This window comes from Desmodus rotundus, chromosome 4 (assembly GCF_022682495.2).
Source record: "Desmodus rotundus isolate HL8 chromosome 4, HLdesRot8A.1, whole genome shotgun sequence".
NCBI classification, from domain to species: Eukaryota; Metazoa; Chordata; class Mammalia; order Chiroptera; family Phyllostomidae; genus Desmodus; species Desmodus rotundus.
In genome coordinates, this window is record NC_071390.1 from 11,514,862 (window position 1) to 11,533,543 (window position 18,682).

General features: G+C 43.0%; 1 protein-coding gene across 1 annotated transcript in view; it reads right to left on the minus strand.

The window, feature by feature from the left end:
- FHIP2A (FHF complex subunit HOOK interacting protein 2A) overlaps positions 1-18,316 on the minus strand; it is a 29,681-nt gene extending 11,365 nt beyond the window's left edge. The window contains exons 1-11 of the mRNA XM_053922546.1: positions 17,931-18,316; positions 11,871-11,949; positions 8,984-9,153; positions 6,928-7,032; positions 6,344-6,466; positions 3,232-3,525; positions 2,858-3,054; positions 1,494-1,608; positions 834-910; positions 556-748; positions 196-365 (exon numbers count right to left, since the gene is read on the minus strand). Coding sequence (XP_053778521.1) covers positions 196-365; positions 556-748; positions 834-910; positions 1,494-1,608; positions 2,858-3,054; positions 3,232-3,525; positions 6,344-6,466; positions 6,928-7,032; positions 8,984-9,153; positions 11,871-11,949; positions 17,931-17,975 — 1,568 coding nt within the window. The 5' untranslated portion in view covers positions 17,976-18,316. The remainder of the gene's footprint in view (positions 1-195; positions 366-555; positions 749-833; positions 911-1,493; positions 1,609-2,857; positions 3,055-3,231; positions 3,526-6,343; positions 6,467-6,927; positions 7,033-8,983; positions 9,154-11,870; positions 11,950-17,930) is intronic.
- Between the last annotated feature and the right edge of the window lie 366 nt (positions 18,317-18,682).

Consider the following 18,682-nt stretch of genomic DNA (forward strand, 5'->3'; position numbering starts at 1 on the left):
AGTGATTTTGTTAGACTTAATGAATAGACAATACCACTTGTAATTTAAAGGGACAGTAATATCAAGACATCTAAGTTATTTTTAAAAAACTTTAGAAACTGTTAAGAGGTTTTTTTTATGAATAAAGGAGAGAAATCGGAAAAAATTATGATTCCACATGAAATGCTAAACTCACAGAGATGGACAGAAACTTACACTGCTCCTGCGATCAACCCATTCTCTACCACGTCTTTGTCTTCCGGGCACACAGGTTTATTTTCTGTGTAATTTCTTTCTTCAAGATTTCTTAGGACCAAGTTGTAAAGAATGTGCTCGTTGGGTTTTTGTAAAAGGTGTTCAAACATCCTTAGTGTCATTATGCTTATCTGAAACCCAAAATGACAAACGCTAACTTAAAAATGTCTTTAACTAAACCGTTCTTCTTACCGTCCTGTAAGTTGTACTGTCCATTTTTAAAGCCACATAAAAAATCGGCTGTATGCAAAATATCACAAGAATATTAAAGTCAGTATTTTAAAGACTCTCAGTCAAATTCTAAATGATTGCACAGCTTACCTCGTCAGATATGTGATCACAGTGTTCAATTAACCTATGTCTTAAAGGATGTCTGTTAATCTCTGCCAGGGTTTCTGGTTCCCTCTGTTCTCCAAGGATGAAAAACACCATTTCTTGAAGCAAAACGTCGGAGGTTACTTGCCGAACAATGCGATGGAGCATTGCAGTTGACGTCAGAATACCCATCTCGGAACTGGTGTAGCAAACAGGTAATTAGTGGGCAAAAATAACACAAATACAGGGATTTTCTTTTTTTTTTAAGTAAAGAGGCCACTCACGTTTGCATTAACTGAGGTTCCATTACACCAATAAAAAATCTTTCATGAACGGCTTTGGCGAGAGCAACAGCAGTAGTCTAGAATATAGTGTAAGCATCGTTATCTTTTTTTAATGAAAAAGAGAGATTAATTTGTAACATCAATGAATCAGTCTGCATCCTCCATCTGAATTAATATGGAAAACAAACTTGCCTATTGACTATCTTGCTGGTGGTATACAAATACTAGTTATTAAGTTCTTCACATTTTAACTAAATTTCCAAGAATAAGACAGACAGGGTAAAAATATTAGCCCAATCACTTTACAGTAGTAACATCTTTCCAAAGAGGAGAAAAGAAGGGAGACCAATGTTATCTTATGAAGGGCTGTAGTATTATAGTACTTGTAATAGTACTTGTAGTATTACAAGTACTTGTAGTACTTAATGTTTGTAGTATTAAGAAATGTAAAGGCAGAATTTGAATTGTAATTTATTCTAGAGTTGTAACACAAATATATACACACACGCACTTTATTCATTCGGTTTAAATATTTATTTTACTAACTGTGCTATCTTAAGACAATTAAGATATATTTGGGGGTATAAACTGAGGATTCAAATTTTACTTAATAGACATTTACATTTTTAAATGATCAATAAAAAATAAAAATATTCAAACCTTTTGTGCTTCCTTTATGAGTTGATCACAATAATCAAACCAGGAAAGAAATGAAATTAAGGCTCGTTTTCCTGGAAATGCCGAAGCATCTTCTTTATGACTGTATGAGTCCAAACTGTAGGATACAGAAGAAATGCTCAGTCCAAAGTTATCCAAAGGCATTAATCCAATTCAGTACATTGGAAAAATGAAGGCAGGCAAATGAACTTACACAGTATGACTCATTTACACAGGCAAAGCGGCATGACTACCGGAAGAGCATTTTATAAAAGAAAGTTAAAGATTAGGGAAAACCTTTTAAATAAAAGTTGTAAATAATTTTTACTCAATACGTGTAAAGAGGGGGACTGAAGCAGAATGAAGCTGCAGGAGAAAATCCATTAAACAGCTCCTCATACTTCTGCCATAAACTCGACCAAGAAACAGGAACCACGAGTCGGAGGTTCTCAGTGTTGGGGGAGAAGGAAAGGAGGGGAAAGGAGGATCTGCCAGAGGAAACGGCCGGCCTGCTTCTCCTGCCTTAAAGTTAACAAGTGGGCCTGCCCACAGACGTGGACAGAACACAGGGAGGGGAAAAGACAAGTGAAAACCAAAGAAGGGTCAAAGACACGCAGACAACCAGTAACAAGTTATTATGTCAAAATATTAGACTGTCTGTAGGTGGTGGGATTACGGGTGGTTTTATTTATGCTGCTCTGTATTGTACTTTTTAGCAACTTGTAAGTGTCCTACGACAATCATATTTTCCTATGAGAATCAAGTGGGGGGGCCCATGAAACAGATAAGACTGCCCCAGGGGCCGTGGAACTTACTTATAAACAAAGAGATAACTTTTTTTAGGATTAAAAAAAAAAAAAACAGAAAAAGTTATCGATCTTAATGTGATTAAGGTCTTAAATGATCATTATAATGAACAAAGGAAAAGTAGCTTTCCTATAATGGCTGGAATACTCCCATACCCATTCATTACCACTAATTGCTAACAAATGTAAAACAATCCTCACACAATCAGCCCACTTCAGGATCACTAGTCGTGTTGACGTTGTTCAGAAAGAAGGGGCCTGTCACCGCAAAACACAGGGTCCAGCAGGAATAACGCCCCTGTTTTCTTACAAAATCATAAGCATGGTAACGTCATGCTCAAGCACACCACAGGACAATGAGGTAAAGTGTTCAAATTAAAACTATAAATTATTACAACCATATTATTAGGGTGTGTGTGTGTATATATATTTATATATAAATTGTCACATCCTACCAACCACACTCAAGCAGGCCTGACTCTGCCGGACGCTACAGAAATGGATTTAAAGTGCAGGTGTGAGAAGTCACTTTCACGGAATAGCGCAACGAATGGTTCTTACCCCCAGTTAATCGCTTCCACCGTCTCAATATCCAAGGGGTCCACTGACTGAGGTAGGGCCTTGTACAGGGAGGCAAGCCTGTCGGTCAGCAGTTCGCACAGGCAAGTGCTCTGCGTGAGGCACTTGGCGGCCGCGGGCTCTGGCAGACTCACTAACAGCATCAAGCCCTCGCAGGCCTTCACAGCTATCCGGCCATCCTGCGGGCAAAAGCACCCCCAGTTCTCAACTCAGACAGCCCACGGGTCGTGTGAAAACACGCAACTCTAAAGGACTTAATACTTTACGCCAAAATAAGAACAGATTTTTTTTCTATTTTAAACGCATGTAACTTGTGATCATATTGGGGGGCAGGAGAATGAAAGACAACCACTCACGGGACTTCTCGTGAGGTTTAGCAAAGAATTCACTAGGTTGTAATCCTGGTTTGGACGGACGACGGAGGCCTCTGGCAGGGAAGCGATGCTGAGACTGTCCAAGCTCATGGACAGGTCATCTGGCTGAGGAGCAGGCCCATCCTCCGGCCCTGGGGGCTCTGTCCCAGTGGCGCCAGGCAGCTCCTCCGGCCCGCAGGGCTGTCCTGCGTCTGCTGACAAGGAATCCTGACCTTTTAGTGTGTCCTCTGAAATGACGCTCGGGGCTCCTCTGGAAGCCAAAGATTTCAACTTATTCTGAAAAGGGATACATGTCTTGTAAGATTCACATCAAAAGCCTTCCAAAACATAAATCATACTTTAATGGATTTTTCTATAACTGCTGTATTTTTCCAGGTATAACGCGCACTTTTTGCCCAAATTTTTGAGGGAAAAATAAGGATGCACATTATACGTGGGTAGTGCCTGACATACCTTGTATCTGTTCTTGTGTTTTGTAATTATTTGTTACATAACATTTCTTGTACCATAAGTTCAAAAATAAATGCTAAAATCCCTTATAATACAAAAACCAAGTATCTAAATATAAATAAATAAAAACTTGAATTAAAAAAATAAGACGAAAACTTTTCCCCTGAAAGTTTGGGCCAAAAGCGTGGCTGCACACCGCATACAGAAGCACACGGCAGAACATGGCAGCATTCAGTGTCCAGCCGGCCGGCAACAGACACAAGGGCTCCGACAAGCGAAAATCCTCACACTTTCACAAGCTGTCTTAGATATTTCAAAGTTCCAGAGGCATTTCTGATCCGCATTACACTACCTACACAATGTTTCCTACTGGCCATGAGCAAAGAATCGTATTAGTGATTGCTATTGGACTTCTGCCAAAAACAACTGACGTTTGTGGGAAGAAAGGATTCTGGAGGTTTCAACTGCAGTTAATTTTCTCGTCAATTGACTACAAAGATTATATAGGCTTGATGTTGATTCTCCTAAGATAACTTTTCTAAGATGATTTTTCTAAGTTTTTTTCCCTTACCATCCAATATAAAAAGATTTGCTTGAAACGTTGGCCCCTCCCCCTACCATACGCATACTCAAACACAAAGAGAATCTTAACTGAAGCAGATTATTAGTTTCAAGGCAAAAGTATCTTGCTTTCCATTTGAGGTTAAGAGCAAAAATCAAATCGCACACACTAGGTTGAATTCATCATAAACCAGCTTCTCCAGAGCCTACTGCTGTGCTTTGCCCACCACAGAAGCATATTAAATGCTGAATGAATTCAAAGTTCTACTTCCCAAGTCATTTTATAGTTATTATAAATCACTTTTATTACTGTTAAAAGTATAGCATAGACCACTCTTTTTGAGAAATTGAGCTCATCGTACATTTATTAAAAGAAAACAATTCTATGGAACTTAATAAACACTCCAAACAATATCCTAATTTCCTATAAAATCAGTGCAGATCGTAGTGTTTATGAATGTAAAACATTTACTTCATCAAAATACTAATAACAGTTAGGAGTGGTATCTCAGATAAGAACGGCAGGAGAAAGAATAATCTTAGAACAACACTCCTTAAACCAACGGTTCTCAAAGTGTGGCTCCCGACTGCTGTCATCCAGGGCCCGACGGAACTGCAGACTCCTGGGCCCCACCCGGAGCCACCAACAGGGAATATCTGGCGGTGGAGCCAAGGAATCTGCATTTTTAAAAAGCTCCTTAGGTGACGAGAAACTGCTGCCTTCCCTCCTGCACTCTGTTTCTTACTGAAACTATTTCCTTTCTTCTTTGGGGAGCTCATTGGTAACCACAGCACATTTGTACACATAACCCCTGAATCCCTTACACCCAGACTTCTCTCCCAAACCGCTGATGGGCAACACCCAATAAACACCAGATACCTGCTAATTATTTCCATGAGGATATCACGAGGCTCAAAGCACCCAGAACCAAAACACCATCTTCCCCTCAAAATAAGCTTCCTCGGGGCTCCCTTCCTTTCATTAGGGCAGCCTTACTGGTTCAGGAATGCAAGCACCCATCCTCCTTTCTCCTCTTCCTGCCCGAGACCACACAGGGTCTACCCAAAGTTCCTCTGAATATATTCACTTCACTCCGACCCATGCTTCCAACTTAGTCACAGTCCTTGTCACGTCTAGTCTAGGTTCTCCACCGGCTCCAGGTTAGTTTCCCTGCTTTCCTCTCTCCTCTACAAGGAGTCTGCTGTTCAAGACGCTGCCACCAATTTACCAGTAACTTCTCAAGGCACCGGTTCCATCTCATAATATCCCGGTTCAAAAGTTGTCAATGGCTCCCCAACAACTGCAAATCCCCGTCCTGCCATTCGAACCCTCTGACAGTTGCTGGTCTGTCTGTCTGGTCGCCCCTCTGACCACCTATCCTAGTCACACTGTTTCCTGAACACACCATCAACTTTTGTCTTCATTCCTTTACTTATGTTCACCCATTCTTATCTAAACATGTCAAAGCTCTTATCAAAAATAACGTCTTCTTTGAAGTCTTTCCTACTGACCTAGAGCAGATAGAATCTCCTCATCCTGCAAATTCTTAAGGAGCATTTGTTCTGTATCTTTCTTATGAACTCACCTTACTCTACCTTCAACTATGTAATGAATCTGAATATTCGCCTTCCCTGCGTCACCAGCCTGTAAGCTCCCTTAGGGCAAAGACAGTTTCTAACTCGTTGACCACACACACTTAACCCATGTATGTGTGAGCTAATATAAATCTAATGTAGACTAGAGCTTAGGGTACGTGCTTGAGAACTGAAAAGTACTTTTGCAACTATCTCTACTTACAAGTAATAAAGCTGCATTTCTCTAAAGACTCATTCGTTCAGTAAGTGTTAATGACACAGTTATCATGCACTGTGCTCAGTACTAGAAAGTCCACAGGGACCCAGAGATGAATAGAACTGCGTCCCTGTCCTCAAGGAGCTTACCGGCCAGCAGGAGAAAGTGATGTGCATACAAAAACTCTAATACCAGGGAAACTGTAATAACTGACACTGAAAGTATACAAATAGTTCATTCTCTTAACAGCTTAACATAAGCACACTTGGAAGACTGATAACTATACCATACCTCCAGAAAGAAATTAACCAAATAGGGATCTTCTTTCAGTTTTGCACACACAATACAGAGAAACTGAATTTCTTCATTTTCCGTTGGTGTCGCAAGGACTTCACCACACAGTCGAATTAATTTCTGCCAAAAAAATTTTCCAAAAATGTTTTAATTTAGGTTATTTTTTACAAGTATGTAAATAGCCATCTATTTACCTTAAGGATATTTAAAATTTTCAAAATAATACAAATAGCTTGCATTATTCAGCTACAACACTATTTACAATCACCACTATCAAAGTAAGTTTACTAGTAGTACATTTTTCAAATATATTACCCTAAAGAAAGTAATGAGGTATATTAAAAAAACTCTCCTTGAGTTGTTATGGAGATAAGTTGAAGGGAAAATTAATGTATAAAATTTTAAAAGAAATATAAAGACATGAAGTACATTTAATACAATGTCAGCTCAAATATTTTCCAGTTTGCACGTTATTTTTAGAGTAGCTTCCTGTATTATTTTTACTCTTAGAAAGATTATACACAGTAATATCTGTACCAGAGGAAATCAAACCAATACATTGGCGGGAGGGAGCCCCGTACCTGCACGGGCCTGTGCACGTTGATGTGCGGGAGCAGCGGCTGCCTGACCCTTCCCAGGAGTTTGGTGTAGAATCCCAGCACCTGCTGTTTCATTCCCGGGGGACACTGGGCATGGGAAGGGAGGAGGGCGGACAAGGAGAGAGCAGACAATACAAACACACTTACTCAAGAGCCTGAAATACGGGACAGACAATGGATGTGACTATATTCCACCCTCAAAGTCAATGCAATTAGCCAGGATAAAATTCTCAGTCAATTATTAATGATGGGTGTTCTAGGAATAAAATGACATCTGGGTCTATAATGTGGCATATGGGACCATATGGTGAGAACACGCTGTCCAGATCGGAGTTTGGTTCAGGCAATGCCGACCTGCTTACATTGTAAATGCTCAGGTAACATGAAACTATTACAGTTAACTCTGTGGCAAAGCCAAGCCAGAATCTTGTTACTCACACAAACGACAGGTAACCATAAACTTTCCCGCACATAAATGCAGGAGTAAATAAAGTCTAGCCCCGTCTCCCCAAATTCTCGTTCTTTTTCTTCTTCTACCAATATATCTAACATGTGTTCCAGATGAGATGGAATATTTGTATCTGTCACTGGGGCTTTGTCATCTAACACGTATATGTGAATTCAAGGATTCCTATGGTATAAACATCTATGATGTAGCCCAACAATGTTGTTTTAAATTAGTTGCAAAATTATTTACATTATGATTATAGGCAATTAATATGTAATAAAGAAGTTTGTATAACATGCCACTTGTTTCAAATATTTGCTTACAAGTAGGTAAACCTGATGACTACTCGCACTGTGAATTGAGAGAGTATGAATTAATGTTATATATTCTATAATTAACCTATTTAAACTGCCTCAGAATGAAAATAGTCACAAAATGAGCAGCATTTCCGAAGCAGCATCATAGACACGCTATATGAAAATAGTACAAACCATAATCCTAAGCACAGTAATTTCTAAGATAGCAAATACCTTACATTATTGAGCTAAAACACTAATAGAAACAATCGCCCATATCAAAGTAGATTTACTAGTAGTACAATTACTAATACTTGCCCAAACATCAGTTAATACTCAACTTAGTGTTATATGCAATCCCACTCTTCGAAGGACAGGAGAAAAGAGGGTGAGGGGGAACATCAAGGTATTAAGGGAAAAGAAGGTATTAGGGAGATGTGTTGCCTAGAAAACGTAAAATTGAACGAATTCAACTTAAAAATGAATTGGTGTTATAGATTAGTTAGAAGGAAATTGTCTTTGAATTATTATTTGGAACTCTATTGGGTGGTTAAACATAATCTATCGCTGTGTTTTTCCTCCCAGTTTGAGTTTCACATGTGACAGAACTCACCGAACAGAACCGCAGAGTTTTGGAGTTGAGGAGGGTACTTGGTGGTCACCTCCTGGTTTTTAAAAAGAGGAAGATGAACCAACGAGACTTGCTGCAGGGCACGGTAGGGAAGTGACAAAGCCAGGCCTCCTAACCGGACCCCAGGTTCTTCCCCTGCCCTCACAGCAGAGCCTGGTTTGAAACCTGTCTTCCTAAGAAACGTGGAAGTTTTGTGACACAGAATATCATTTATATAATAGCAGCTTTGCAATGATTCCTCAAGATCCAGTAGGCCTACGAACTTGAATGGTCTCCACTTACTAGTACAGTTAATGTCAGAATAATCAGCAACTCTCTCCTTCAGGATTATGAAAAACAACTCCCATTTTTGTAACCCAGTTCCATGGGGGTTCCTTCTCATTTCCTTAGATTCTGAGCACATGGATTACTGTCCTAAACATCTCCACTGTAAGTCTAAGCAGCCTAGGTTGCTGTCTAGAGTATTTGGGAGTTTTGCTCTCTCCGTGGAAAGTATGTTCACATAGGCTGCACAATATTCTTTTTTCCACAGCGCCGACTGAAATCCTGCCGTGCTTAACACATACCTCTGTAATTAAGTTCAGTGCTCGGCGGCTTCTTTCTCTCTAAGACATGAATGCATGCATTATGTGCCCAGGAACAGGATGTGGATTAGAAACTTACATCAGCTTTCCCTAAGGTATATAACGTTTCCAAGATCTTGTGATGAAGCAAGTATTCCATGCATGGCCCCGTCTCCCCAAATTCTCGTTCTTTTTCTTCTTGTACCAATATATCTAGCATCTGTTCCAGATGAGATGGAATATTTGTATCTGTCACTGGGGCTTTGTCATCTAAACAATAAAAAAAAGTGCATCAAACACTCCAACATCTTTAAACTGCATATTTAAACTAAATGTTTTATTAAGTATTTTCTGAAACATTAAACTGCATATTTTAAACTGCATTAGGTTTACAGTTGTATGTGAAACAGTTTATTCTATTATCATTTATTAATTACTGTATTATTTTCCATACTTAACAGAATTAAAGTCCTAGCTCCTAAGCTGTGTTTAGATCTCCGTGCTTTGCACGTGCTATTTCCTCCTTCGCCACCTCGCCGCCTCCCACCCATCCTTTAAAACCCAGCTCAAACTCTGCCTCCTCCTATTTCTCCCTCCTGTGTCCTCTTTCTGAGCCTGTCATAAACTTATTTGTCCCCTACTTTATCGTAGTGTACACACTTGTTTCTGCTACCAGATTGCAAAAAATCATTTTAAGCAAGAACATAACGCCTTTCTTTAAAGCACTTCCTTAAAGCCATTGAGGGACAAAAATCTCACAAGGGCTTAAAAAAGTCATTAGAAAAGGCAGCTCCTCTCAAAAACCTTTTCTGTACATCTGCTGTCTAACATCCAAAGAAAGCTAGACATTACACTGAAAGACATATATATATGTATATATATGGATTTTTATTCATTGCACAAATATAAAGGCTTTTTTCTTTTCAGACCAATCACCTGTGCCTCTATCAGCTTGCCAAACCAACCACTGTCATTTTTTTGTTCATGCCTCCTTCCAGGTAAGTGACATGTGTCCACTCTGCACACCCACCAGTGGGTGTTCACCTACACAATCCTCAAGGGAGCCCCACAGCGCTAGGGAGCGATGCTGCCGACTTTCCCTACTGCAGAGGCTGCCAAACTTGACCCCAGGACAAACCCAGCCTCGCTGTCTACCTCCATAAAGCTGAACCGGAACAAAGGTATGCTCACTCCTTTACATATTGCCGATGGCTAGCGTGCAGCACAACAGAACAGAGTAGTTGCCAACAGAGACCACATGGCCTACATCTGGCCCTTTACAGAAAAGGTTTGCCAACCCTTGACCTAATTTATTCTTGTTGCCCCATATGCACTCTCCATCCTTCCTATTCACTGAGAAAAACAGAAACAACCAGAAGATGAATTCCGAAGACCCCCAATACCACATCTACCCACTTCCTGCATTTATACCCAGATGTTCTGTTTTCTACCTTGTTTTTACTGAGAAACTGTCCACAAGCCTATTTAAGGCTAAGCCCCTGCTTGGGCACTAGATCCCATCCCCCCTCGCCCACTTAGGGATATGGCTCAGAAATGATCCCATCTGACTCTTGTACCCCCTTCCCCCCCAACTAGATCATTCCCATCACATTATAAATTGCAAATCTTCCACCTTTAAAAAAATAACCCTCTTCTGATGCCACCTCTCCCTCCGACTGCGGCCCCATTTCTCAGCCCCCCTTTACACCAACACTCCCCGAGAGAGCAACCTACTGAACTCTGGGAACCCAGGCTGTCTCGGTGTCCTGTGGGATGGTGTTCTCATCACCCTAACCCTGAGCACTGGGCCCTGGGGCTCAGTTGCTGGACACCCTCTCTCTTCCATCTCCCTCATCCCCCAGACAATCTTATCTAGTCCCATGACTCTCGGTATCTCTAGTCTGGACGCCTACCCTGACTTCCAGAAGCCCATTTCCAATCGTCTACTTGACACATCCCACTGGACAGATAATGAGCATCTCAAACTTAATTGTGTGGAAAATTCTCTTTCCAGCCTGCTCCTCCTGCAGTCTCCTCACTCTCAGTAAGCGACCTTTCTATTTTTCCAGTTCAGCTGCCTAAGCCAAACCTTCGGACTTATCCTCGACTCTTCTCTCATTCCCAATACCCAATCCATCAACAAAACTTCCTTCTGAGTGTACCCGGAACACAACCACTTGTTACCACCTCCACCCTGGCCCACGCCACCACCACCTCTCAAACCATCGCAGTAGTCCCCGACCTCTCCTACCAGCTCCACCTTGACAGATGCCAAAGTGGCCCCTGTGAAACAGATTCTGCTACACCTCTGCTCAAAGCCCTCTCACGGCCTCCCACCTTAGAGTATAAGCCAAAGCCCTTTCCAGGGCTTGCAAAGTCCCGTGTGAGACTACACCCTTCGCCTGCGCGCTGCCATTGCCCACCACCCTTCTCCTCCTTCGCTTTCACCCTGGTCACACTGCCTTCCTCATAGTTCCAGGGCTCTGCTGAGCACCTTTCTGTTCCAGCCTCCTGGCCTGTGCACTGGGGCCTCTTCCTGGAACCTTTCCCCACCCCCAGACTGGCTTCCTCTCTCCCTCAGACTTCAGCACAGATGTCCCCTGGGGCAATGAGGGTTTCTCTATCCTAAAACAGCCGCCTGCCTGACCCAGCAACCAGTTCTGTCTGCTTAGCCTGCTTCATTTTCTGTTTAACACTTCTCCTCGGACACACTGTATGCATTTGTCTCTTATTGTTTGCTGCCCTCCGATCAATACATTAGCTCTGTTACGATCTTGTCTGTTTGTTGGTTCTGTCCCCCAGTGCCCTACAATGCCTACACACAGTAGGTGCCCAAGAGGCATATATTTTTAATGAATCTAAAAGAGGAATTGAAAGTACATTGTTCATACATTTAAATATAAAACAACTCTGAAAACTAATAATCTGAAATACGTTTTGGTATGTCACAAATTTTCTGTTTAATTACCATTAGCGTTGCTTCTTACCCGAGGTCTCTATGTAGTAATGGGTAATGGCCTTCCAGTGATACACGAAATCCTCTTGTAAAGGGAGAGAAGGTGCTAGCTGCACAAACACACACAAAAAGACCACGAGTAAGAAAACGGCATTAAAGTCTCCCCGAAAGTACAACTCTGGTTTGTCTACTGATCGTAAAGATAATGGGTGAGCTTTCATTTGCTCTCATGGCAGGTATCAAAGAGAAACAAAATGAGGCAAATCCAAGAGAGTAAAAATGGTTTATTAAGAAAGTGGAAAAACACATTCATCAACATTATTATTCAATGACAGGGTTGTTTTGTTCCCTTCCCCTGGAACTAGTAACCCCGCATGGCTTCAAACGGTGGTAAAGGAAAACACACGATACTCTATTACGAAAGTATCAGTAAAATGAAATGATCAATAAGCAGGGATCTTTGTACCGAGGACTTTGACATGCAGAACAGTGAAAAGCTGCTGGGTAATCAGCTACACGTCATCACGGCCACAACACACACCGAGGTCAACCCCGTCCGTGATCAGATGAAAACCGGCCCTGCTTTCAGGGACAGACACGTGGCCTCTCTTTTTAAAGCCTAGATTAGGCAGAGCATATTTTCAGCAAAATAACCGTGTGAGCAAGACACTACCAATTTCAAGTCCACAAAGTAAAAAATGTTTTACATTTTAGCTTTGAAATTTACTTCAGAAGTTTTAAGACCAAAATTATATCCCTTCAGCAAACCTCCAAGTATTTCAAATGTGTGTTAAATGGACAGAAAAGGATGGTGCACCTTCGACAACATTTTCTTTTGCCGGGAGAGGGGGAGGGGGAGGGAGAGGGCGAGGAGGGAGGTACCCTAGTATCACCAGTAAATCTTGGTGAGGGAGGTACAGAGCTGACCCAACTTACTTAAAAACAGACAGGTTTCTATTCTGGAAACCTGGACTCTGGCAGAGGAATCTTCCCATTCCGTGCACCCTATCTACACAGGTGACCTGAGAGGTCGTGTTACTCCTCTGGCGCTCCTTCCTACTTGTTCCCTTTTGACTCTCTGGTGTCCCGAGCAGAGAACTCAAAGTTCCAAACCTGTGCAAACAACTTCCAAACTGCTGGGCAAATTATAGATACTGGTTTCAGTCCAGAAGATAAAATAGATTTAGGGAGAAAAAGGACCTGAAAGTTTTTCAACAATCATCAGCTTCTATACTTGCCTATTCATTCCACTCTGAATAATACTGGATTTAGAGAACGTAAATATTCATCTCATTTTCAAGTAGAATGTTATGAAATTTTTAAAAAACACTTTAACATCTTTAATGAAGGAGTTAAAACCTTTGGGATCACTATACTTCAAGAACATGGGGAGAGAAATTACTTGTGGGACACTGAGGAAAAAACTAGAAAGAAAAATAAAAATGGAAGTGTTAATTTGGGAAAATAATCTTCCTGAAAATTTTATATTAAAAAATAACTGTTTTAATCAGCAGCTTGTTTTTAGAATCTTCTTCTGAACATAAAATTTCTCGTTTTTGAGACCTGTTTATTTAGACACACACACACGCACACACACCAGCTTTATGTGTAGTTAAATGTATTAACAATTGGGACAAACCCAGATGAAATTTGGTGTTTAAAAAAAATATATGTGCTGTGATTTGTTGACTTTTTCCGAGGGAATATTGAGTATATAAGATCATAGCATCCTCGTTCCAAATTACCTTACCCGTGGGACTTAACCCCATTTGCAGGGCAAGTCACTCAATCAGAGGACTTACGGGATTCGGGTCAGGACCTTAGTTATTACAGTCAAATTCAAAGGAGGATGTTGTTGCTTACTTATGAATACCTCTCTCCCAGGAGTTTGATTTAGAGAAAAAAGCCTATTTAAGTAGCCGGTGAAACAGTTCTAAATTACTCATAACTTAGGTTAGTAACAGTCTTGTTGAAACATGAATTTCCTTATTTATGGAAAACTTCTTTATAAACTTGCCTCTTTCATTACTCATTCTAATATGCAAATTCACCTGCTTTATCTTTGCATAAAAACATGTATGCTCTGGGTTAAAAAGAGGGCAGAGATGTGTGAATGAGTATGAAGGGATACTAATTTGAGTTAACTTTTCCAATACAGAGATTGAATTTTTGAAAATACATGCAATCACTATCTCAGCCAAAAACTGGCAATAAATGCCTGACTTGGCAGCGGCTTTCTCCGGGAGGCCTCGCCAGTCTTCCGGCCTAGGACGGTCTTTTCCACACGTGGAAAAGTGGAGGGCGGAAAAGTGGAGGGCTAATGGTGGAGGGCGGCACCCTCCACCAGTCTGCTCCCTCTCCCCCAGCCCTCACCCCTTGTTTGGATCTGCTGAATTAGCCATCTGCTCCACAAGTGCTGGGGCTGTGCCATGGTTTTCATCTCTGAATCCAGTTTCCAACGTGGTGATGGCGTACAGGAACCATGTGATAACATTTATTGAGTGAACAGGCAAATGACATAGCAGTTTCCACCATTTAATAAGTAGTTATGGGTCAGGAGGTGTGCTACAAAGTCCACACTTACTGTGCGGTCTTAAATTCTCACGATAAACTCCTACTTTTCCTGGACGAACTCCTATGCAGACCCAAAGCCAGATAACTGACTTGCCTAAGGAAACACTGCTTGTGACTATGAACTTGGACGGGCGTTCTCCAAAATGCCTACCACACAAAGCAACACTACTCCACGGAAGAACTAGTGTTCTCGGAGCCCCATCTGCTTGCTGTCTCACATGCATCACGAACATTCCATGCCCGGATCTTTTAAAATGCTTCTTCCTCGCCCCAACTTTTCTAATCAACTTTCCTTCCTCTCTCCTCTGCCTCCCAAGTCCAGCTCAAGTCTCACTTCCTCCAAGAGCCTTTCCCTGCTACTCCAACCCTCAGTGCCCGCTCCATTCCTCCTTCAGGGCTCACCAGCTGAGCAGCCCTCCAAATAATGACAATGGTTAACATTTACTTGAGCGCTTCAGGTGCATGCCCTCATTTAAATTTTCAAAACAATTCTGCGATAGGGACTGGAACCCTTTTCTGTCTGGCTGGAAGGGCTAAGCCGCACTCTTGTGTACTGTTCTCCTTTAACTCGTGTATTTATTTGTTCTGTCTCCCAAATTAGACCGTAAACTTTGTGGGCAAGGACGCAGGCACATCTCGTTTCTCTAAGGGTGCCACGCCTTCACGGCTGGCTCATGAAACATGTGCTGCAGGTCCAAAGGCCTGAGGTTAGCAATCACTTGCTGGAAAAGAATACCCTTAAGAAAACATGACATATGTTTGATTTGAGGTTTTCACTCCCTGGGCAGAGTAGTTTTTAAAAGAACTGCTGGCCCCCCAAGAGCATCATTAACTCAACGATCATTTCACATTCTGAAAGATGACGGCCCTGGCACTGTCCTTCATGCTCTTGGAATGAGTCTGCCCGCAAAGGATGGAACTGGCTGGAATTTAAAAGGCACCAGTCCCTGGCAGACTACCTAGCGCAGACCAGGCCCTCAACAAATACTGAATTGTACTGATTGGGAGGTATTTTATTTACGCTTTGGAGAATTTGTTCCAAAGTGATCCAGTCCAATCTCTGAACAAGAGAGGCCTGATTTCAGATTTGTGATATGTGGCAACTACCAAAACAGACTCATTTCATAATGCTTACTGGCCAATCATTTCTATGCTGAAGGAAGACTGTCATTTCTGAAAAGAAAGGCAAGAATTACAATATTTGCTTTTGATCAAGGTGTGAATTTCTCTCTTAAATTCAAAAACGCAGCCTATAAGCTTAATAACACATTTGCAAATACTAATCTTTGAAACTATCTTAGTTTCTTTTTCTTTCTTGTAAGTAGTTAATGGGAAGTGAGGCGAAACCATTAATTAAACAATAAGGAAAACTGTACCTTTAAACTTCATTTAAGTGAATATGTATCTGGTCAACCCTAAAAGGCCACTTGAGGGCTGATCCAATTGAATAAAGAAACCTAAATGTAGTAATATCGAAGTGGGAAAACATTAGAGTCATAAGTGGCACCACTGAAAAAGGTCATGTATAATCCTGATAATTATGTTAACTGTAATACTGTATCGGAAATTACTAACTGAGCATGCAAACCAAAAGGAGCACAAAGAAAAGCTAATGAAAAGAACTGTGGAATGGTGAGTTTACGAAAAAAATGTTGAACAAATAAACAGAAATGAATAAATGGAAACCAATCTTGGGTTAGGAAAAAATACCTCTCAAGTACCACAAAGATGGCTTATTTATCATTGGGTATTGGTTCATTCCCCAGAGCCATGGTTAAAAGAAAAAAAAAAAAAAAACAACAGTGTGCCAACATTTTTTCATGAGCTTTAACCTCTTATTGGGAATTGGGAAGTATCGCAGCTGAAAACATCAATCCTAAGCCAATTAAAACAACATGTTTCTAAATCCAATGTGTTAGTTCTGAGGACCAAGTGAATATAACCCATGCTAACTCTCTCCCTCGCCTCAGCAAAGTAGAGAACCCGGATGTTGCAGAGCCAGAGTCAGACAATTTACATGGATAATTTGGCAGGTGCTAACACAATTATAAAAAGATAATGAGGATAGAAAACACAGGCCTCAGGGACAAAAACGAGCCACCTTTTTCAAAGTAGTTAGCTCTATAAATATGAGCCTAATAGGGAAAGGATATAAATAATGTAGTAAATTTTTACTTCCTACTATCTCAATATGAAGCTGTGGTCAATGTTTAACATTAAATGATTGCTGGTGTTTTAGGTTAAGGAATAATGTAAAATGTAAACATCACTGTTTTTACAAATGTTAGTTCTTTTAACAAAAAGATGCTGCAAGTTGTGTAAAAAGCAAGAAAGGACAAATGACGGTTGTTTTGGAGTCTAAACCTGTCACCTCCCTCCTGTAATACTGCCCTTCATTCATGAACACTTTCTTTCTTGTGTTGATACACATGCTTTCCCGAGAGCTTGTAGTAAATCTACAACGATTTAAAAACATTTCCCACCTGTCAGTTAAAATAAATCTACGAAAGTTTGTTTTCATTACGGAATTTAAAAAATTCATGTTATTTTTATTATCTGGTAATAAAACCTGTTCTACTGTCATTGTTTGTTTTTTTAAGCTGTGTGGATTTTAATGTGCTATATCACACAACCCTCACACAGAACAGAAAATCACATTTTAAAATTCAGCCAAGTCCTAGCTGCTTCACAGGATGCACTTCTCAGTTTGGGCCAGGCTCCCAGAGTAAAGCAGCTCAAGTCAAGCTGCTAGACCTCTTATTACTCAAACAGTTTAGTTCCTTCTCTTGGGTTAGTCTGTTCGGACATTTGAACGATGTGTGTCCAGGACGGGGTCTCGAATCCTCAAAGGAGGGGACAATGGCAGGATCAACCCAGAAGGTCCAGGAAGAGGAGGCAGGAAACAGATGGCCGGGTGCCTCGTGAGGGCCCGGGCTGCCTAAACGCTACACGCTGGGACCCTGCACACTCCCATGTCACATCAGCCGATCAGGTCCAGCCCCAGGCCTGCGACAGCAGAAGCTGCCGAGATTAGGCCCGGGGTCGCGTGGGCTGCGTCCCCGCCAGAGTCGCCCCAAGGTACGCGACTCGCCTACCCCCCAAAACAAAACAAAACAAAACTGAGCAGTGCTGGGCCCTGTCTTTTGTCTTACTCAAGGCTGACCACTTTTTGCCGGGGAAGGTTGACGGTCACGGAACCGGGGGCGCTTCCCGTGGCTCCGCCAGGTGCTCCCCGGCTGCCCTGTCCCCATCGGGGGAATCAGGAGACCCCCGACCCCGCCGGCAGGACCGGTCGTCCCGGGGCACCCCCGCCCACCCTCCCGAAGAGCGGACTCGGCCCCGCCGGCCCCAGGCAGGAGCCAGAGGAGGGGCCCTGCTCCGAGCCCAGCCCGAGGCTCCGGCGCCCGGCCGACCCCGCAGCACCCGCCCCAGGCCTCGCCCCTGCGGGAGCCCGGCCGCAGCGGCAGGGCGCGTAGGCCGCGGCCATGGCCGGCTTGCCGTGCGCCCGCGGCCTTACCGCCTCCACGGCGTGCTGCAGGATGGAGGTGAACTTGGAGAACATCCTGTCCCGGGACTGCAGCAGCCTCTCCCGGGACGACCTAGACAGCTCCTCGATCCGTCGCCGCCGCCCCTGCTGCGGCTGCCGGGGCCGCTCCAGAGTGAAGGCCGGTGCGGGGCGCTGGCCGAGCGGAAGGCCGAGGCAGGCCGGGCCCACCGCTGCAGGTAGTGGGCGCGGGCGGCTCGGCGGCTCCGGCGGGCGCTGGGACGTGGCGGGCGGCGGGGAGGGCGTTCCGCGCCGACTCGGGCCCGCGAAGCTCCGGCGGCAGCAGCGGCTCGGCTGGGACACGGTGGCAGCCGGCAAGGGCTCCTTCCGCCTGCTCTGCCCGCCGCCGCCTGCAGGGGGCGCCGTTGTGGCCCGGGGAGGTCCGGGTCAGGCCTGCCCCGCGGAGGGTGGCAGGCGTGGTGGGGGCCGGACTGGCGCTCGGAGGCCGAGGCCCGGTGCTGGGAGCTCAGCCACCGCCCTCTCCTGGCCTCAAGGCGCCTCAGACACGCTCATTCTTACGTTTTTAAATTTCAACTAGTCTCACAGTTGTGTTGCCAGTGGAAGTCACATGAGGATTTTGTAGGGAAGCGTGGCCATATATGTATATGATAACCTGGATTCGTCTTTTAAGGGCAGATTTGGGAAAACGGTAAGGAAAAGCACAGTATTAAGGCAAAGTGCACCGTGGATATAAATGCTAAAAATTAGAACAAATCAGCTAATGC